At 38.5% G+C, this 22857-nt stretch overlaps 1 protein-coding gene across 5 annotated transcripts in view; it reads left to right on the top strand.

Moving 5' to 3' along the window:
• Window positions 1-22857, top strand: part of ZDHHC20 (zinc finger DHHC-type palmitoyltransferase 20) — a 58116-nt gene that overhangs the window by 15447 nt on the left and 19812 nt on the right. For all 5 annotated transcript variants that reach the window (XM_070471668.1, XM_070471666.1, XM_070471669.1 and 2 more), the window contains exons 2-7: window positions 7525-7551; window positions 11150-11253; window positions 15653-15773; window positions 20523-20592; window positions 21656-21688; window positions 22283-22403. In XM_070471668.1, the coding sequence (XP_070327769.1) occupies window positions 7525-7551; window positions 11150-11253; window positions 15653-15773; window positions 20523-20592; window positions 21656-21688; window positions 22283-22403 (476 nt within the window). The remainder of the gene's footprint in view (window positions 1-7524; window positions 7552-11149; window positions 11254-15652; window positions 15774-20522; window positions 20593-21655; window positions 21689-22282; window positions 22404-22857) is intronic.

The following is a 22857-nucleotide window of genomic DNA, read 5'->3' as shown; positions in this document are numbered from 1 at the left end:
TACTAGTTTGCATTCCCACCAACAGTGTAAGAGGGTTCCCTTTTCTCCACACCCTCTCCAGCATTTATTGCTTGTAGACTTTTGGAGAGCAGCCATCCTGACTGGCTTGTAATGGTACCTCACTGTGGTTTTGATTTGCATTTCTCTGATAATGAGTGATGTTGAGCATCTTTTCATGTGTTTGTTAGCCATCTGTATGTCTTCTTTGGAGAAATGTCTGTTTAGTTCTTTGGCCCATTTTTTGATTGGGTCATTTATTTTTCTGGCATTGAGCTGCAGGAGTTGCTTGTATATTTTTGAGATTAGTCCTTTGTCTGTTGCTTCGCTTGCTGTTATTTTCTCCCAATCTGAGGGCTGTCTTTTCACCTTGCCTATAGTTTCCTTTGTTATGCAAAAGCTTTTAAGTTTAATTAGGTCCCATTTGTTTATTTTTGCTTTTATTTCCAATATTCTGGGAGGTGAGTCATAGAGGATCTTGCTGTGATTTATGTCAGAGAGTGTTTTGCCTATGGTCTCCTCTAGAAGTTTTATAGTTTCTGGTCTTACATTTAGATCTTTAATCCATTTTGAGTTTATTTTTGTGTATGGTATTAGAAAGTGTTCCAGTTTCATTCTTTTACAAGTGGTTGACCAGTTTTCCCAGCACTACTTGTTATAGAGGTTGTCTTTTTTCCATTGTATATCTTTGCCTCCTTTGTCGAAGATAAGATGTCCATAGGTTCGTGGATTTATCACTGGGCTTTCTATGCTGTTCCATTGATCTATATTTCTGTCTTTGTGCCAGTACCATACTGGCTTTGTAGTATAGTCTGAAGTCAGGCAGGTTGATTCCTCCAGTTCCATTCTTCTTTCTCAAGATTACTTTGGCTATTCGAGTTTTTTTGTATTTCCATACAAATTGTGAAATTATTTGTTCTAGTTCTGTGAAAAAATACCATTGGTAGCTTGACAGGGATTGCATTGAATCTATAGATTGCTTTGGGTAGTACAGTCATTTTGACAATATTGATTCTTCCAATCCATGAACACGGTATATTTCTCCATCTGTTTGTTGGACTTAGCTTTTTTATCATCTCTTGAGGATTCTTGCTTGGAACAAGTTACTGTGCTGGTTGCCAAATGGTGATTTTCTTTTAATTCTATGATTTCTTCTGCATTTAATAGTTAGGATTCTACTGAAAGGAAGAGCTTTCCCTCCCCCTCATTCATTCATTTCATTCATTTATATTAGCATGTTCTCATGGATTCTTCTTTTATGGGTTATAATCTGTCATTTATTTTGTTGATCAAATTGTCCCAGTTTTAGCCAGTAGGAATCCTTGCAATTTGGGTTCTGTGTCCTTTTGACATGTCCCCATCATTTTTCTTCCCTCATTTTCTGGCACCACAAGATATTTTTTTCAAGCTTATTTGATATTTTTCCTGCCCCTGGAACCTGCCACTTCAAAGTTGACCAAATCTGAACATTAAAAAATAAGAGCCTTCAAGTACTAGGAAGAAACGTAGGTGGATGATCTTATGACCAGGGAGTGAGGAAAACCTGTTTAGGGGAAAAAAAATGGATGTGACAAAAACAGTTTACGGGGGGTGGGGGGGAATGGAAATGACTTATATGAGAACAGTCTTACCCTCATACACTGAAGGTTTGAAAATTCTTTATTGTAGAGAAACAGGCACCTCATGCACTGCTGGTAGGAGTTTTAAAATGGTACAGCTCCATAACAGGGATTTGGAGGAAAACAGACAGATTTGCTTTTGTCTAGTAATTCCACTGTTAGGAATCTACACTGAAGATAAACTTCCACCAGTAAACAACAGATGCATAGGGTTATTCATTGCTGCACTGTTTGTAACAGCAGAAGATTGGAGACAACCCAGATGGCTATCAATAGAGGCCTCGTTGTGTAACTGGAACAGCCACACAATGGAATACCATGTGGTGCTCTAAAAAGCAAACAATGGTTACCTCTATGTACCAGTGTATAGTGATTTCTAGGGTATAAGTGAAAACAGCAAGGATTGAAACTCAACATTCAAAAAACTAAGATCATGGCATCCGTTCCCATCACTTCATGGCAAACAGAAGGGGGGAAAATGGAGGCAGGGTGACAGATTTTATTTTCTTGGGCTCCACAGTCACAGTGGATGGTGACTGCACCCATGAAATTAGATGCTTGCTCATCGGAAGGAAATCTATGACAAACCTAGACATCATATTAAAAAGCAAAGTCATCTCTTTGCTGACAAAAGTCCGTATAGTCAAAGCTGTGGTTTTTCAAGTAGTGAGAATTGGACTGTAAAGAAAGCTGAGTGCTAAAGAATTGATGCTTTTGAATTGTGGTTCTGGAGAGAACTCTTGAGAGTCCCTTGGACAGCAAGGAGATCAAGCCAGTCAATCCTAAAGGAAATCAACCCTGAATATTCATTGGAAGGACTGAAGCTGAAGCTCCAATACTTTGGCCACCTGATGGGAAGAGCCAACTCATTGGAAAAGACCCTGATGCTGGGAAAGATTGAAAGCAAAAGAAGGGGCAGCAGAGGATCAGATGATTGGATGGCATCACCAACTCAGTGGACATGAGTTTGAGCAAACTCTGGGAGATAGTGAAGGACAGGGAAGGCTGGCGTGCTACAGTCCAAGGAGTCACAGAGTCGGACCTGACTTAGCGACTGAACAGCAACAACAAACCAGGATATAAAGGAAAAAATTAGAAATACATACTTACGTACTTATTTTGTTGAAAGAAATGGTGGAAGGATAAAACAGTAATAAAAATTATTACCTTGGATGAGGGAGTAAGGAATGAAAGCTAGACCTTTCTTGAGTATCTTTTTATATAGTCTTAGCTTTTAAACATTAACATTTGTTATATATCCAAAATAAAGAGGAGGTAAAAGCAAACTAAAATTTGAAATCATGAAACAAATGAACTTAATTTTTAAAAGTTAATATTATAACTACACAGAAGAAAGAATTGTTTCAAGTGACTTTTGAACATAGTACTCCTTAGCTGGTTGTCATTTAAAGCCAAAACAGAATAAAACAAAGCTTCAAAGAAATCTTAAACTAGTATGTAGTTTTTAAACTATTTTATTGTATATTTTAGGATAAATTTAATAAATAAATTAGGAACTGAGATTTTTATTGTGAAAGTAAAAAGATACAAATATAATGCCAAAAAAATTAAGAAAAACCAATGTTCTATTTGAACTGGAAATATAAATGTATAACACTACTTCTAATGTATAGTACTATTTCTGTAATCCAAAGGGCCCAAAAGCAATGAAACACCAGTAGCTCTAAGCACCACTAGAATTCAAAGCTTGGTCTCTAAATGTCATTGAAAGGGGCTTGCCTGGTGGATTAGTAGTAAATAATCCGACTGCCAGTCAGGAGACATGGGTTTGATCCCTGCTCCGGGAAGATCCCACAAGCCACCAAGCAACTAAGCCTGTGCACTACAACTATTGAGCCTCTGCTCCAGAGCCCGGGAGCCACAGCTACTGAAGCCTGAGTGCCCTAGAACCCTCGCTCTGCAACAAGAGAAGCCACCACGAAAAGCCCACACACCACAATTAGAGGGTAGCTCCTGCTTGCTACAACTAGAGAAAAGCCGACATAGCAACCATGACCCAGGACAGCCAAAAATAAATAAACAAAATTATATTAAATATCATTAAAAGGAACCAGTGCCCCTTGGAGAAATGGCTAATATCAGGTCCAGGGGAGGAGGATGTACAATGAGCCTAGAAATCTTGTGCTGTGTTAGGAAGTGCTCAGAGACCAATGAGGACGATTCAAGAGGCCAAGCTGAGATAATTTGAACATAGGAAGTGATTGTGGTTGATGACACATTGAGTAAATAAAATCTGTAAAATTCTATATTGATACTCAAAAAGGGAAAAAATAAATTTATTTGCTAACAGTGGAGGTGAATATTATACCAAAATCTTATTCTGAAAATGGGTGATTAAAGGGAAATAATTATATTTTTGTACTGCCTTTTTTAGAATGACTCTAGTTCATCTCCAGTGAGGGAAAGTTCATTGCAGAAGAATGCAAGCTTAAAAGTATGGAAATAAATAATAGGGGTGTTTAATGGTGCTTTTCTAATTCTACAAAATAATAGGTTCAGGCCAGGCTTATCGGTGGATGCTAAAACCATTCTGTGGAAAGTTTTAGGGGAAGAAGATACTCACATACCCTTAACCTTTTACCCTACAAAATGGTTTCATTGTCAAAGTGAGAAATGAACCTTTACAAAGGAGAGGCCTGAAGTCACTACGTCACCAAGTGCCCCAGGTGGAGTGATGTGCCCCGGAGACGGTTCCCTGTGCAGCACCTCATCAGTGCTGTCGTCCACCCTCCTCAGTGCTCTCACTGATGGCACTCGCGCAAAGTCCATGCCAAGACGCGTAGCCAGACTTTTGAGAACTAATGACTGAGTGTCAAAAACAGTGCCAAAAGTAAACCTAACCTCTGGGGGAAAGTTAGAACAACAGAAGGCATTTCATCAGAAATTGTGGAGGCCAGAAGGAAGTGTGGTGGCATTTCTCAAGTGTTAGAGGAGAACTATCAACCCAGAATCCCACGTCTAGCAAAGGTTGGCTGTTCGAGATGTCAGCATCCCCTTCATTTTAAGTATCCAAAGCAAAAGCTGGATGAAGGCAGTAATACGGCTGTCTCCTCTTGACACGTTCTCACTTGTCAAGGAAGAAAGCTTTTTTTTCCACCATGATTTCTCCTTTACCAAAGACATATTCATCAGCCATGGCTCTATATCACATGGCCAGGGTAGAGACAGAGGATGGTGGTAAAGTGAGAGTACCTGGGATTTTCAGTCTCAGTTAAGGGGGGAAGGTAGGTGAGAAAGGATGTTAGTAGCTCAGTCATGTCTGACTCTGCAACCCCATAGGCTATAGCCCGTCAGGCTTCTCTGTCCATGGGATTCTCCAGGCGAGAATAGTGGAGTGGGTAAGCATTCCCTTCTCCAGGGATCTTCCCAACCCAGGATTCGAGCTCAGGTCTCCTGCATTACAGGTGAATTCTTTATCATCTGAACCACCACGGAAGCCAGAGATGAGAAAGGGTGGCCGTTAAGTGGAAAAGGGCATGTGGCAGCTCTCATGTTCACAAAAAATCTTAAGTTTAGATTAATATTATCTGCAAATGAGATATGTGGTCACTGACATGATCGAATGAAAAACATTCATTATACCTTTAAAAGGCACCTGTAACCATTTAGGTATATGTAATGTTTTTGTAATTGTGGATTTATCATCAGAATAATTTTTTCACCTGTATTGGGATCCTTGGAAAATGGAACACGCCTGTGTGAGGCTAGAGGCTCTGCAGACAGCTTCTAACAGGCCTGTGTCTGTAATCGGTGGGCAGCTGGCAGATACTGAGGGCTGTCTCCACACCACCCGGTGCCGGGTGCTGGTCACTCAGTCGTGTCCTTTCCTCCAGAAGAAATCTGGAAGGAGCTGCCGACTAGAAACTCGCAATTGCGTACCAGTGTCAGTGGTATTATGATAAGGGAATTTTAGAGTGCCGTAGGATTGTGTGCCCAGGCGATGTGTTGAGCCGGCTCCTGTGGTCAAGAGTGCCCTCCGGGAGAAGGAGCTCTGCTCAGTCTGGGTTTGTCCAGCTTCGTTTGGGGCGCAGCAGCTCTGCTGCATCCTGCAGTTGCGTGGCTGTCTCGGGGGGAGTTCAGTGAGGCAGACCAGACGCTGTCAGCCAGATGCAGTCAAAACCAGAACTCTGCTCTGACAGTGTGATCACAAGTAGGCTACTAGCTTTTGATCTTCACTAATGTGATTATTAAAAATGTTATCTTCCTGTAGTTTTACTTTGGATTTCTGTTATGAATGAGGTTGACCATCTTTTTTATGTTTGAAATGTCTGTATTTCCTTTTCTGTGAAAAAGTACTGTTTTGGTTTTGTTTTTTTTATTTAACAAATTCTTACTGATTTGTAGGTACTCTTTAAATAGAGAAATTAGTTTTTAATCTATAATAACAGTTGTGACTATTTTTTTTCCTTTTTAGTGATTTTTTTCAAGCATTTACTTTTTTTTTTAAGCATTTACTTTTATAAAATCAAATATATTGATATTTTCCTGTGGCTTCTATATTTCGTGTCATAAACTGAAACACCTACTCGGCTCCAAAAGTGTATATATTTTTAGATTCCTCCTGTTTCATCTAGTATACCCATGATTTTGTTTTATTTTTATTTCTTGCATTTCAGTCTTTGGTGTACATTTAGGGTTTATCCTGGTCTGTGTTGTGAGTCTCAGTGGTATCTTCCCACATGGCTTCCTGTGTCCTAATGCTACTTAATGGCTGTATCCACACTGATTAGAAATCCCGTATTTATCATAGTAAATCCTTACATGGGGTCCAGCTCCAGGAGATAGTGAAGGACAGGGAAGCCTGGTATGCTGCAGTCCATGGGGTTGCAAAGAGCTGGACTTCGGGACTGAACAACAATCATTTGGGAGCTTTCTGTTCTGTTCTATTGATCCGTTTATTCATGAGCTGGTACAACTGTTTTTTAATAATTGGAGCATTTGTAGTATTTTTAAAATACTGTGCCCTAGTATTTAGCATGACTACTACTTCATTTTTCATCTCTTGCAGAATTTTCTACCTCATCATATAAGTTTATTTTTCCACAAATGAAATTTGGGATCTGACTAGCTAAAAAATAGAAGTATTTTCACTGAAATGACACTAAATGTATGAGATTAACCTCAGGAGAACATGTTAATGATGACTCTTCCGTGTAGAATGGAAACCCTTGCACTTGTTCAGGTTTTTATCAGTGTCCCTCAGAAATATCAGATTGTAGATCACAGAGGGCATAAGTGTTTGCTGCTCTGAAGACTTTGGACTTCTTTCTGTAAAGTGACCAGGGGTGTTGAAGTGTATTCGATCTTTAGATTTACTGGTAGTGAGGATGTATTAAACTAACGGTAGAGAGTAGCTTTAAGCCATTGCATTTGAGAAAGTCCTGAAAGAAGGCAGTAGGAGAAATGAGAGAGGGTGGGGTATTTGAAGAGACTGAGGTAGTAGAATCTATAGTACCCAGAGGCCACTGGACTGTCCAGAAGCTGTTCTCGGGGTTTCAAAAACTGGAAAGAAAAAAATGCTTACCCCCTGCAGGGGTAAGCTCCTCTGTTCCTGAGTGCCACAGAGGAAAATCCTATTTATTATGTAGACAACATTAAGAAAAGAGTGAAAGAAAACATAGCTATAATCATATTGACATACTTAAAATTGACAACGGTCTGAAAAAAAATTTTAATATGATTACAGTGTTAATGATAAAGAAGAATCTGAATTTTAGTTTTTCAGGGTTTTTTTGAGTGTGCAATTCTGAATTTGCATTAGCGTTTACATCTTATAACTAAATTTTATGTTTATGAAAATGATATTAAGATGAATAGTCAGCCTGAAATAAAGTTTATAAAAAAGTTTTTAAAGTATATTTATTCCCTGTGTTTTCTTCTATTCTAGTTACACTTTCTGGAAATGGAGAAAACGGTAAGGCACTTTTAATTTTTATTCTCAAGTAGATGACATAGTGCTTAATTGCAACCCATATAGTTGTTACTTTAGTGATGACTGTTTTGGTCTTCAGAAAGAAAATATACATTCTTAAATTTTAAATTTTATTGGTTTGTTTTGTTTGTTCTCATTTTTCTTTTTGTTTAAAATAGTACTTTACTACTCATAGTCATTTAATAATTAAATAACCAGACTGAATTTGTAAATTACAGTACTACTTCATTTTGAAATGGAATTAAAGTTTTTATGACTAGTCAAGGAGACAGTGTGTAGAGAGAAGAATCATGACTCAAAATTTCACTGAAATAAAGTTTTATGTCCTTTGATACCAAATTTCAAAAGTAAAATTGGATTTGAGATACAAAAATCAAAGTTTCTAAAACAGTAGAATAGTTAGAAGTTATTATTATTAAAATGATCAGGAATTGAACCCATGTCCTCCTACAGTGGCAGCAGGGAGTCCTAACCACTGGACCACCACCAGGAATTTCCTAGAAATTATTAATAAATGTTCTTATTGTTGAAAATAGAGCTTAAGCATGTAAATCTCAAGTTGACTTGGTTTCTAGTTTCTCAGTAATAGAATAAGTAGAGACAATCTTGATAGGCTTGTTTTTCTTGCTTAAAACTATTTCCTGTATGTTGAAATCACAGGTACAGAAAGTAGAGAATTTCTGAAGTTCTTATAAAAGAACTTTTACTTGAATCATTATTTCTGGGGGCTATTTTCCCCGTGTCTTTCAAAGAGTCTTTTGGTGAAGTTTTTTTGTTTGCTTATTTGTTTTTTTAATTCAGTTACAGGTGATTTTTGAGTCAGACTTTTTTGATATAGATTCAGTTTTTTCTTTCAGCTTTGATTTAATTTTAACTTTTACTTTATTACTTATAAACAATAATGTATAGCATATATATGGGATTATTAGTAATCCCATTAATTTGAACTTATTTAAAAACAATATTTCCTGTTATTATTTATATTATAATTTGATAACTACCATCTGTTAAGCACTTAACTGTATTCCAGGCAGTATACTAAAAGATTTATTTAAGCTCTTATTTCTTTATCTGAAAGTAAAGATTTTTTAAGGGAAAAACTATTTGTTTTTGTTCTTATGGAGAGCAGAAATATTCTAAAGAAATATTAAATGTTTAACAATGTTAAAGAGTGTATTGTTTTATATTCTAGCCTTAGTTGTAAGTAGCTAAATGATTAAGATGTTTAAAGTAACCTCAAGGTTACCATTTATCTGAAAGCTCTACAATAATATATAATTGAGGATTGATAAACTTGATTGAATATAGGAGCCAGGCAATAATAAGTGATGTGAGCTAGGTGAAGATAAAATTGCAGACTTGGTAAAGAAGGACTTCCATGTTCATATAACAGTAGGAGGCTGAGATCTAGCATTTTTTTCCCAAAGGGAAAAAAAAAATGAAGGAATGATACCGAATCCATTGGTTAGACCATAGGGTTTAGCCTAGAGGGAGCTGAAGTGGTAGAGAAAGCAGAGTTTTGAGGAACCAGAGTTTTCAATGAGGAAGACAGTATTTGTGATCATGAAAAGAAAGCATATTTGCAAATAGAAGGAAGTTGTGGTTAGGACTTCGTGTGGGACTTGGCTGTCTCTGAAGTAGGAGTGATGCTAAGATAATAGAGAAGTGGAGAGGATAATTTTAGATATGACGTAGTGGGAAAGACCTTGGATTTTTATCAAGCATATACGGGTTTGAATTCTGGCTTTATCATTTAGTCAGTAAGTGACACTGGGCAAGGTATGAAGTTCTCTGAGCCTTTGTTTTTACCTTTGTAAACTGAAAGGATACCTACGAGACCATCATGAGGGTTATAAGTAAGGGTTACGTTATGTCTCCTCGGAGACTTTCAGCATGTAGAAAGGCTGATTGAGGCTCTTCGGTTAAATTCGGTTACTAGGAAACTCCGGAGTTTTAGCATGCCTTTGTTAGTCATGTAGGTGGAGCGCTTTCTCAGGAGTTTCACAGCCAGTGGGCAGAAGAAACTCTGAGCTACATGTTCTCCACTGACCGTTGAGATGAACCAGGAACCATAGAAAGTAAAGGCAAAGACACCTGCTGGCTTGTGCAGCGACCCAGACGAGACAAGCAGCAGTCAAGGAACTAGGGCCCAGGGAGTGAGAAGACAGATGTTTACTTTGACACAGATCTTGGGAGCTAGAAAGTAAAGTACACATTTTGTGAGATTAGCCAGCCGTGTACTGAGGAGTCCTCAAGCCCTGGCTTCCTGTTTCGATCACCAGTGTGACTTAGCCTTCTGTTGTGTTAAACCAGTATGAACCAGTGTAATTGCAGAAGGAAATGTTGGGGTTCAGCAAGTTGGGGTCAATTTTTTATCATCATTTTATTTAAAAGCATTTTTTAAAATCCAGAAACTTAAGGAAGAATAACCTCAGGGCAAAAAGGACAGTTGTTCAGATTGAATACATTAGCTTTATTAAAAACTTAACTGCATTGTTCTCAGTGTTTCTCATTTAACTGCAGACCAGTGAAAACTCGGATCAGTCCATAAACTTGGGAAACACTGAAATAGGGAATGCACAAAAAAACACAGATTTTGAGAAGAAGGAATTAATATGCTTGGATAGCAGTGATGACGATAACCAGTATTCACTGAGGATTTATTGCGTGTCAGACACTGTTCTAAATGTTTTCCATTTATTCGCTCATCAGTATTAGGCAGCTAGATTAAAAGAAACTCATTTAAAGTGCTTTAAATGAAGTTCGAGTAAATCATTTGGGAAGAATAGTATGAAGGAGTGAGAAATTCTGAAAGTAATAGAGCCTTTTGGAAAAAGTAACATTTGATCTGAACTTTAAAAATTGAGTAGAACCTCAAACTTTTATGCTTGTCTGTGCTTTGTTTTCTTCAGTGAGTTTGTGGTGCTACATTCCAAACTGAAAAAGGATTTAAGCACTTGATAGATAGTTCTTGCTTCTTTCTATCTTTTTACAGATAGAAAAACTACAGAACACAGCAAAAAGTTTTTAGTTATATCAGTGAGTTAATGATGTTGGAATGTTACACTAATCCACTTAGGAAACAGTTATGGGAGAGATTTCAGAGTGTCTAAACTTTTACATTACCCTGTGTTGAAAAGGACAATGACATTTAGGATAACTTTTGTGAATAATCCAGGAATTGAGTTATCTTCAGTGTTATAATTCCTTGGATTTAATGTTCATAGGGATGGAATCTGTCTTAAATAATTTTTAATTCATTTAAAATCTAACTTTTAGGAAGTGCTTTTGAAGGAGATGCTTTTAAGATTTCAACTTAAACCTTCAGCAACTTAATAAAATCAAATCTTTACTTATAAACCAGGCCGATAACCCTTAAATGCAAGAACAGTGTTTTTTCATATCTGTAGTGTTACATCATGTAGATAAAAGAGTGTATATATTTGATGTTCTTAGTATGTTTTAATTAAATTTTTTATTGGATTGAGCCTGCTGACTCTAAATACTGTGTTTTAACATGTGATACTTTTTCCTGTTTTCACCTGGATTCAATGAAACGTTGTTTGTTTTTATTTACCAGGAAAGGCCGTTGTTTACCTTGTGGCTTTCCATCTGTTCTTTGTTATGTTTGTATGGTCCTATTGGATGACAATTTTCACATCTCCCGCTTCCCCCTCCAAAGAGGTAAATTTAATGCTGGTAAATTACCAAATGCTTTCACTGATGATGGGATTGTTTTCCCTGTGTTACCTTTGTTGAAACTCTATTACATGACGCGTTTGTTCTGTTTCCATTCATAAACTGCCCGGTAACTGCGTTGTGAATGTGAGTCGTCAGCCTCTCAGACACAGCCCACTGATGTCCTTCGTAAAAGATCCATGATGGCGCTACGGTTTAGCTGTGCCATGCTGTGTTTTCTTAAAGACATACTTTATGTCACTGGAGTGAAAAATCTTAAGGGACAGAATTGAGTTAGGAAAATAGAGTTTATTTTTAGAAACTCTCTTAACACTTATTTTTTTTCTCAGGCCTGAACAAATAAGCTGCAAGTAAATAAAGTGTTTTGGTTATGGGAAACAAATCGTCTGTGCTGTTGCTTGTGATACTTAGTGTGGCTAGTGTTTTTTCTACTTGGAAGTTTCACTTGGAAATAACACAAGTATACACATATGTGGAGTAAAACTGAAGACCGTTGTGTCCCTTTCACCTGATAGAGCCAACTGGATTCTCTTCAGTTCAAGTTCGGCATAGCTAGATAGAGCAGAACACACTAGACAGAGGACACGCTGGACAGAGAGGGGCACGCTGGGTGGAGAAGGACACACTCTCCAGAGTTAGACTTGTCTGAGTTTGATCTTCTGCTCTAACATGTTTTTTAATGAATCCAAGGAAGGTGGAGCCAGCAGTCGTTCCACCCCTGTAGGATATTTGTGAGGAGTAAATGAGATTCATTCATGGAAAGCTTTTAACATCGGGCCTGCCTTGTGGTTAGCACTCAAATACTAGATGACATAATAATATAGTTACTTCCCTTTGTGTTAAATTCATCAGAATGCATTAAAAACTACAGACATAGGTTTAAAGACATCTACTTCTATTTAACTTTTTGTAGAAGAACACTATGCAGAAACTATACATACTGTAAATGTATGAATGAGTTTTCCTGAACTGAGCACATGTGAGTAACCAGCACCCAGTTCCAGAAGCGGAACGTGCCTGGCATCCTGTGAGCCTCCTCGTGCTCCCTCCGGCTCCCTTCGCCTGTGCTTCATGTGGGCGGAGTCACACAGAACGTCTGCTTGCATGCCTTTCGTGAACTTTCTCCTTGTGTGTGATTCTTCCGTGCTGTTGTACGTAGCTGTGGCTCAGTCCTCCATTGTTCTATGTGACACGGTTTACTTATCTGGCCTCCTGTTAATGGGCATTTGGGTGTAGGACTGCTGTCCACATTCTAGCACACACAAACATGTAGCTCTTTGGGGCAGGTGCCCAGGAGAATTGCTGGGTTCTGCCTGTACAGTCAGTAGTAGTGGCTGATGCCAAATGGTCATTAGCCCATTGTTTCTGTTGGACACATTTGTTTTAAGGGATAATGTAAACCATTAATCAAGCTTACTGTTGCTTCAAATATATTCTTCAGGCATTTGCTAATAATTATTTGGCCCTTAAAGTTAATTACAAGCTGCCATCCATACCTTAATCTCTTAAATTGAAAAGGATTACCAGTAATGATGGCTATTGGAAACATATCATGTATAAAACTAAATAGTCTTTACAGGAAACAGAATAAGGAAAACAGTTGGTATTACTTTTGAGAAGCAGGCTATTACAGAGGTACAAGCTCTGTCTGCCTCCTCCTTCTGCTGTACTGGCTGTGGGGCACTGGGGCCACGGCTCTGGACCTCAGAGCCATCCTCTGTAAAGTCAGGGTGACAGTCGTACACACCTTATTGGATTGTTGTATGGGTTAAATAGATTGATCACACACACACATGAATGGTAGTACTTATAGCATATTATTACTGCTATATGGAAAGTGCTTAGAAGAATGCCAAGCACATAGTAAGTGCCATCTAACTGCTACTTTTTCTTTTTTTGGCTGTTGTGTTTACGATATTGCACCCAGTTAGCATTCAGCCCAGCACCTCAGCCTTTCCATCCACTCCCACATTGTTGCCAGGGGTCTGTTCGCTTCCTGATTATGCCCCCTCAGGAGCGGAAGTCTCACTTTATCGCCACTACTTCTTCCTGGAAGTCTGTGTTCAAGTAACATGTTGCCCTCGATATACCATTTTGCCTCTCTGTTTTCCATATGCTGCTGCTTTTGCCAAGATTTTCTTTCCTGCTTTACCTTCCTGGACGATTCCTGTTTATCTTTCTAAACCCAGTTTAGGTACCTCTTCTTCCAAGAAACATTCATGGACAGCCCCCACCCCTCCTGAGGGAGCTTTGATCACACCTGGTAAAGAATTGATAATTTGTCATTTGTAATTCTTAACATTCGTAACTGGACTATAGGAATCTATTTTTGAAGGCAAAGGCTATATTTTTATTCATCTTTGAATCCCTGGTACCCGGGACAGTACCAAACATACACTTAAATTGAAACATCTGAACACTGTTTAAGATAATGACATTTCATAGTTTGAATTCTGTTCAGTAGTATTTAATGAAAAACAGTAATAATTTCAAAGTTCTAAATTCATTTTAAGTTTTATCTTGTTCCATTCCTCATCTAAAATCCTGGTATCTGTTGATATTTTCATTTGATTTAAACTTTTCATAATTCTTAACCATAGTTCGTAAGGAAAAGTAATGATTTTGAGGCCTGCCTAGAAACAGTTAGGCCAGGGAAGTCTGTTCAGATTTTACAGGGAAACTGCAAAATTTGATGAGAGCATCTTTTTTCCAAGTATGTGTTTAACGTTATACCATATGATCCTCCCTGGAGGATGGAACAGCAACCCACTCCAGTATTTTGGCCTGGAGAATTCCATGGACTGTATAGTCCATGGGGTTGCAAAGAGTCGGACACGACTGAGCAACTTTCACTTCACTTCATATGATCTTTATTCTCTATTTTGAGTGTTTCAGAGATGTATCTTGTCAGGGAAGAACTTTCTAGCAAGTTAGCTTTCTTAAAGGAGAGTGGGCCATCTTACAGAGTAGGGAAGTGTTCTGTACCTGAAAGTGTTCGGGAAGGGATGGATCTCAGAAGTGCCTAGGCATTTACATAGGTGGCCTCCAGAGTCAGCTTTAAGATGGTGTGTATTTTTTCTGTCCAGTTCGTACATCCAAGTTCTTTCTTGTCCTTCCTAAGTAATTGGGGGATTGCTTTTGCCATTGTGGCTTGGTGGTGGAAGCCAGGCTAGGTGATCTAAAAGGACTCTTCTGTTGCCTCAGCCACTGTGTTTTAGTCTAGGTTAGAGGAACAAGTCTGTAAAAGGCAAAAACATCTTTTCACATAGGGAGAAACATCCTAGAGCAGAACTAACTCAAGGGACTTGTGGTTTTCTATCAGCTCTGCCAATAATTATACAGTCTTAGAAAATTGCCCTGAGATGCGTGGGATCACAGGTTCCTTATCCCAAGGGCTCCTAATCTGTGCTGTGCTGTCTCGTTTTTAACAGAAGAGGCAGTGCCGTCACTGATGACGAGTCATCGAGGGTGGGCAGGTAGACCAAATACTCAAGCTTTAAAAGATGAAGCTCCAGTTAGGACTCCTTAGGCCTTTTCAAGCAAAACTCTGTAAGTAAATAATAGTTGAGGAACAATATTGTATGAAACATGATCAAGAGCTTGTCTCAGGCCAGTTTTTGTTTTTTAAAAGAAATCTATGAAATAAAGACCAAGAAAAATTTAATAAAAGCTCCTGGTTACGTGAAATAGAGTCGTGAAACTGAGGTCCTTGAGATACAGGGATGACATGAAAAGAAGCAATGAAACAAGTCCTTTGTAGGGAAATGGTACCCACCACGTGGGAATTAAAACTTGAGAAATAGAAGCTGGAAGCAGCCCTACAAAAGAACTGCTTCTTGAGAAAAGGAGACTGTGCTTGCCTTGACAGTCCTTAATAGTTTTGGAGAAAGTTCCCTGATTGGTTAGTGTTTTAAAAACAAAAACAAAGCAGTAAAAGTTGTCCTCAGGAGAAACTTGGCCAGAAAATAGCAGGACCCCTGCCTGTGATTTGCCCCCAAGCAAGTGAGTCTTTGAACATCTTCCCAACGATTCATAATCTCTTGACACTTTCAAACAGCAAATCTTTTACTAGCACAAAATTTATATTAAGCCCTCTTTGATGGGGAAAGTTAATTTTTTCTGTAAAAAACAAAGATGCAAAAATATTTAGTTCATGTTCTTTGCCATCATTAGCATGGAGGACATATATTTTCAGTCTGTCAAAGGCATGTAGTTTTGTTAAAAGGTGCTTGATTTAACTTCCTAAACAAATTTGAAGAAAAATTTTGCCTTTATAGAAGGAAATATTTGTCTTTTTCTGTTCTGGATAAAACTTGTTTTTCTGAGCATGATAGTTAATAATCATGGGATTGAAAAGAATTGATAGTTATTTCTCCTTCTATAGTTCTGTTTGTCCAATTCTGTAAAGGAACGTTATGAAAAGGAATTCAGCCAAGAAAGACAACAAGAAATTTTGAGAAGAGCAGCAAGAGACTTACCTATCTACACCACGTCGGCTTCAAAGAGTAAGAAAAACAAACCTTATAGTTCCCTCTCCAAAGAATTTTGAAAATGTGGTCATTTTTGCCAAAATATCTTTGCATGATTTGACTACTAAGTGGGTATTGTGGTTGTCACAAATGGCATCTGCAGAAACAAGACTTTTCTGTGTTCTGTATCTTACACGGTATTTCAGATACAGGTGTGTACCTTTATGTGAAAGCAGGTATTTATCTCAGATAAACCTATCTCAGGTATTTGAGATAGATTTACCTGAGATACAGGTATTTCAGATACAAAGTCTAGTTTCATACAGACTTTTTATGTGGTTCACTTTAATGTCGATCTCTCTTATTCTGCATTTTTTTTCTAGCTCATCCTTCATGGCTAAAATTTTCATGTATAATTTTTAGTAAACTGTCATTTGGAAATCCTGGTTTGAATTTGAATATTTTGTGTCATCCCTGAGTAATATTTTAAAAATCAAGAATGTGCTAACCTAGAATGGGGAGAAATAAAAGCCACAGACGGGAAGAAACTCATTAAGGCTGTAAAGCTACCCCTCAGAGGGCCGGACTTGGAAGGCCACTGTCTGCTCAGAAGCTGTGGGTGCTTCTGTTCTTTGCACTCCACCGACACTCGGGCCTGTGAGGGCGATGGGTCTGTGAGTCGCCCAGCTGGTTATTTAATTGTAGGAAGTTGTTTAAAATTATGTATTATATACCTCATTAATTCATTCAAATACCAGATAATGTTGACAGCTGACAGTCCGATCTAAGTTCTTTACACATACGAGCTCATCTGAGCTTCACACCAGCCCTGTGGGGAGACGCTGTCGTGTCCACTTTACAGATGAGGAAACAGAGGTGAAGTAACTTAGTAAAGGTCACACAGACAGTGTGGGGAGGTGTCCTGCCTCTGAAACCCACTGTGCTGCTCAACTCCAAGGGGAAATAAAAAGAGCTTTTTCCTTTGTGTAGTTCTGTACATATGCTAACTTAAGAAAATTTAAAATCCGTGCTAGACTTTAGGAGGGGATATTTGACCAACATTTAAGTTTTCATGCGTTTAATACAGGCACCCTTTGGAGAATACTGTGGGTTCAGTTCGACACTGCAGTAAGGCGAGTCTTGTGGTAACGCGGGACACATGAACTGTTTGGTTGCCCAGTGCGTGTGAGTTATGCTTACACTGTAAGGCAGCCTATCAAGTGTACAATCACACGATGTCAGAAAAACACGAACATACCTTAATTTAAAAATACCTTATTGCTAAAAATGTTAACCATCATCTGAGCCTTGAGCAAGTCACAGTAGTAATATCAAAGGTCATTGGTCGCAGGTCACCATAACAAATATAATAATCCTGAAGTTTGAAATACCATGAGAATTACCAAAATGTGACACAGATACAAAGCGAGCACATGCTGCTGGGAAAATGACACCTGTTGACTTGCTCCGTGCAGGGTCCCCAAAGACTGTCAGTTTGTGAAGAAACGCAGTGTCTGTGACGCATAATGAAACTGGGTGTGCCTGGACTGTCCTTTTGCACAACCAGTATGTTACTGTGTAGAATGAAACCATGGATTTCAGATCAAACCCCAGCTTTTTAGTTACTAGTGCCATGAGAATCACTTAGACTTTCTAAGCCCGGTTTCCTCATTTTAAAATGAGAATGCTAGCATCTAAGTCTCCAGAGGTGTTCGTAAATGAGACAAGCACTGAGAGTAGATCTTGGTGTATAGTAATACACTTTCAGTACATAAAAGCTAATTTAAAATAATCCTTCTTATGTTTAACTATAAAATGTCTAGTTCACAGCAGTTGTTAGTAGTTGTAGTTCCATAGATTAGACTTTGTGTGTGTGTGTATACATGCCAGGAGGCATGTAGGATCTTAGTTCTGTGACCAGAGATCAAATCCGTGTCCCCTGCCATCCTGAAATAAAAGCTGAGAGTCCTAACCTCTGGACTGCCAGGAAATTCCCTAGATGTTTTTAACCCCAAGACCAAGATTCTAGAAGATTTATGAAGCTCTGAGATTATATACAGAATTCTAAGTACTTCTTGAAGTAGCCTGTTCATGGCAAGATCTGATTTTCAGAGCAGTAACTCCAAAGAGTTGAAAGCCACTGAGGTAAAATCTTTACCCTTAAATCTTTATTACTCTTCATTCATTATAATGAGTTTCTACTAATCTGAAAAATATCCTTCATCTGTTGACTATTACACCAGAATTATGCTCGGCACTTCATGGTGATCATTTACCCCTCAGAGCCACCCTGAGACAGCACCGCACTTGTCCCCATGTTAGAGATGAAGGGGTGACACAGGTGAGGTCCCTAAAGTCCCTGAGTGGCAAGGTCTGGGATTCATGCCTTATCTTCTGACTGCAGACAGTCTCTGGCCTTGAGCACTGTTTTATACTCCATTTCTACTGCTTAGAGTCCCAAATGTTGGGTTTTTTCTTTTTATGGAAATAATACCATACATCTTTTAAAAAACAAAATATAGAACCACACATTATATGAAGTGGACCTTTCCTAGACGAGAGATAGTGAACGTGATGGCTCTGCCTTCACAGCGGGGGTGGCGACTTTCCTTGAATTCCTTCCTGTGCTTTTTAAACCATGTGCCTAACAGTAGCAGAACCATGTGGACGTCTTCAAAAATGAGTCTTCTTAAGCTCCCCCGTCCACAGTCTGGATATGGCCAGTGTTTCTCTCTGGCTCGTCCTGCACCATTACCTGGGTCAGCTGTACTAAAACTCTCCTTCCCCACTTTTTATTTTTATATCTTTTTGTCTGCCTCGAATCATTGTTTTCTCCTAACTCTGTCAGTACTTTAAAATTTTAACTTGCTGTCTACCTCTTGAGCCATTTCTGTTCACTTGAACAAAAAGTGATTTTTACAGTCTTCTCCAAACTTCTCAGCTTCTTACCTTATTGATCCCAGCTCGCTGTCTGGTGGTTGTCTCTGTTGTCTTCACGACCTGACTCAGTCCTGAAGTTCTGGCCACTGGAGCTCCGCCCTTCGTCCTAACACAGTGAGCACCTTGCCCCAGGCACTCAGTAGGCATTTGTGGGGCGAAGCTGTTCCTGGGTGTTCTCTGTAATGGCTGTTTATATATACACTTGAAAAATCTCCCTTTTCTCCTCTTCACTAATTTTCCCGTCCTGGAGCTTCACTTCATGTTTTATCAGAAATAATATTATCATAACAATAATAATTGCTTTACTGAGAATTTGATAAGTTCCAGAAGATTTTTTTTTAAATTTGCACAATAGTCTGCTACACTTGATATTATTTGCATTTAACAAAAGCAGAAATTGAGTCTTTTAGCAAGTAAGTTACTGTCAAGGTCACAAGGGAGTAAGTGGGAGAGAACCAGTGTGAATCATGGTGGTTGAGTCTGGCTGCCTCTGGACTTGGGGCTGCCCTGCCCATGCTCAGCTGTCCGCAGGCCTCTCCCTCTGGTGTCCACATTCTTGTCTTTTTATGAGACTTACATAGAGATCGGTGACCTTTGTCTTTCCTTCTCCCTCGGTTTGCTCATAAAAATCTTGCTTCTTAAAAATTTCCAGCCTCTTTCTTCCTTCTGCTTGCAGGTATACTTCAGAGTACATCTCCTCTTAAAAACTGCAACAAAGGTTAGGTTCTGATGTGTTCCAACTACAACTCTGTTTTCTCTTCCCCATGATTACAGGTCTCTTTGTAACTTGTCTGCACCCCAACCTCTTTTCTTTTCCAGCAGGTTCCAGGCAACTGGCTTTCATTCTTCCTAACCATACTTAGTGGCTTTTTGTCAGTCTAACTGCTTAAAAAACTTTTCTTCTTTGTACTTCTGTTCTAGTTGTTTTTGCATTCTTAAATGTTTATTCTTCCTCCTGTGCTTTTTAACCCTGCCTCACAAGGTGCTTTTGTCCCGTTCTTTTCCTACAGTTCCTTCAGCTATTTTCAGCCATGGGATTTTGACACCATAATATTGTGGTGTTTAATTTACTGTGTCTCAAATAATTTGTTTTCTGAATAGTTTTCAGAGCTGAGTTAAACCTTTTTTTCATATAAGTTAGCAGACTCAAGGCTGTGGTCACCCTAGCACTCACTTGTAAGTTGGCAGGGGATGGCAGCTGCACTCGGGGTCACGCACCTGCCACGTCTGTGAGTGAGGGTTTCAGAAGGGCGCTGCCCAGCCCTCCCCCAGGGCCCCTGGAGACCACTGTCAGGGCTTCGCGTTCACCTTGGCGTGTGTGCCCACTCGAGCTCCGTTCTTGTACTTCCAGCTTCCAAAGGACAGCGGTTCCCGAGTGACCTGTTGTCCAAATTCAAGCCAGACAAAACCTAACACCTTGGGGGCAGGAGGGAAGTCTGTCGTGTTCAGCTGTATATTCTCAGCATGAAGCAGGGTTTGTCTCAGAGTAGAGACTCTGAATGCTTGTTGAAGAGCAAGAAAAACAACCGAACCCTCCTCCCGTACCCACCCCCTCACCCCACCAAGCTCATTTCTGTCACGGCAACATCGTTCTTCTGGCAAAACACTGTGGAAACTGCAATTTTTCTGATTGCTGTATTTACATCAGTTTTTCTGTCTACTCAGTCATCTAAGACCCTGCAAAAATCTTCTCAAAAAGTCTGTTCAGTTATTGGTATTATTTTTAAATTATCAGTTGTCAGTTTCCCAGAGTTGTTTATAAAAAATGAAAGCAGATTTTATAGTCATATTAACTCAACTCTAAAACATATCCTTCAACAACTTCCTTTTAATTCTTAAATGTAGCCGTCAGATATTGTGAAAGGTGTCAGCTGATTAAGCCTGACCGTGCGCATCACTGCTCAGCATGTGACGTGTAAGTACTCCTCGTTGGCGGTCATTCAGCCTGGGACCGGAGCTGGTGTGTGGGGAGGACGGGGGGAGAAACTTGCCAGGACGCTCGCTGCCTCGGCTCCTGGCACTGCTGTGTGTGCAGAACTGACGGGAACCCATGCACGAGCCAGAACACTCGCTGAAGTCACTGCAGGTAAGAGTTCCTGCACCACTTAGATCTTTGAGTATGTGTACTTCTTCTGCTTATATTTAAATGTAATATTGATGAGCAAGTAAGTAATACCCCCATGAGAAAGATAAACTTTATTTCCTGAATTAAAAAGACCATGACAATTTTCTTGCTTTTATTGTTAATGTTGGTATTAAAGCCTAACAAACCACAGAACTATTACTTTCAATTACCACCTGTGAAGTTATTCCCCCTAAAATGTGGAAGATTTTATCTCTTACGCTCTTGTGAGAAGGTGGTGTGTTGAAAGAAAGACTCTTAGTGTAGGAATCCCAGTGAGTCCTTGAACTTCAGTGAAGTGGGCCATTTAATCTTACTTATTGTCTAACTTTGTGCAAATATACATTGCATATACTGATGGAGGGACAAATGTGGGGATTTTTTTTTCTGATTATAAAATACAGTGGTTTTTATACATGGGATAGAATTGTAATATATCTGTAGGAAGACAGACTACCTACAAGCCCATTTATTGAACATTTTTTTTTTCCAAAGTTGTGTTTTTATGACTTGCATATGTTTAAAGTAACTTTCCCTTTTGTCTTCCTCAGCTGACTCTGTAAACTACATCTAGCTACTGTTCCAAGTGCTATATGCATCTTACCTGTGTATTATTACAGTGTTGCTTGATGTGGTTCAAGGCAGCCCGCCATATTCAGCTCAATTCTCAGTATGAAAAATCACTGCCTCTTACCTATGTGAAATAACAGAAATTGTCTCTAACCTCATTCTACTGGGTTGGTTTTCCTAAGATGTATTGTGAAAGGAAAAATTTTAAGTCCAAAAAAAACAAAAATCAAATTAGAATTAGTGGAATTTTTCTACATGGATTTTCTTCTGCTCATTTGTTTCTTAGGTGTATTCTTAAGATGGACCATCACTGTCCTTGGTACGTATAAAACGCAAAGGAGATGACATGAGGTGGGGAGGTTGGAAGGAGGGTATTTATTTAGAGTGATCTCAGTGTTCCTAAATTTTGAAGATCAATTTAATTACTGATAGATATCAAGATTGATGTAGTTTTATGTTTCTGTTTACGTGTTTTTCTTTAAAAATATATTCTGGTGTTATTAACCCAAAAAATTGTATACTAAGAATTAACATTGAAATTCCAAATTCTTACAGAATTAATTTAAAACTCACATCCACATTAAGACACTACCCCTTTCTTCTCAAATGAACCATTTATAGTTATAATGATTTTACATTTTTTGATATGTCCTATTTGTGTTCATCATGATTTAAAAAAAATAATTAAATTTACCACCTTGTCCGTTTTTAAGTATACAAGTTCAGCAGTGTTAAGCATGTTCGCATTGTTTTGTGACCAGTGTCCAGAACTGTTTCATCTTGCAAAACTGATACTCTGTCCCCATTAAATACCTCTCTGCTCCCCTCCCGAAAGTCCCTGGCAGACACCATTCTAGTTTTGTTTCTCTAAGTTTGTCTTGTTTTTACAATGTGATTTTCTTTATTCTTCTAGGGTGAATAACTGTGTGGGATTTTCTAATTACAAATTCTTCCTGCTGTTTTTATTCTACTCTCTGTTATATTGCCTTTTCGTGGCTACAACAGTTTTACAGTACTTTATAAAATTTTGGACGGTAAGTCTTTTTTCTATCTTCAAACCTATATTTAAGATTTTTTAAGATGGTATTTCATAAAGAATTCCTTCATTCTGTATTATAAGTAGACATACTTAATTGTACTAGTTAGAATTTATAATGGCTCAGAAGACAAATGGGGTTTAAATTTCCCTTCCTATATACATGTTTATTTGTGAATAAATGAGTATTACATAGGACATAGTGAGTTTCTTTTAGTAATTCAGACTGTTTTCAACCATACTCTTAACAGTGGGCTATCAATTTTAGGGAAGTAGTTCCTTTCATTTGAGTTGATGAGACTTACTGAAGTTTTTACAGTAATAAAATTGAAACTCCCAGCCTCAGATAATCATTAATCTGTTTCCTGTCTCTATAGATATTAATCATTTTCCTATTGTGAGTGGCAAATGCTTTCTCGTTTTGATTGATGTCTTATATAACTCCATTTTGT

Source organism: Odocoileus virginianus, chromosome 8, assembly GCF_023699985.2.
Source record: "Odocoileus virginianus isolate 20LAN1187 ecotype Illinois chromosome 8, Ovbor_1.2, whole genome shotgun sequence".
Taxonomy (NCBI): domain Eukaryota; kingdom Metazoa; phylum Chordata; class Mammalia; order Artiodactyla; family Cervidae; genus Odocoileus; species Odocoileus virginianus.
This window is presented reverse-complemented; position numbering and strand designations above follow the sequence as displayed.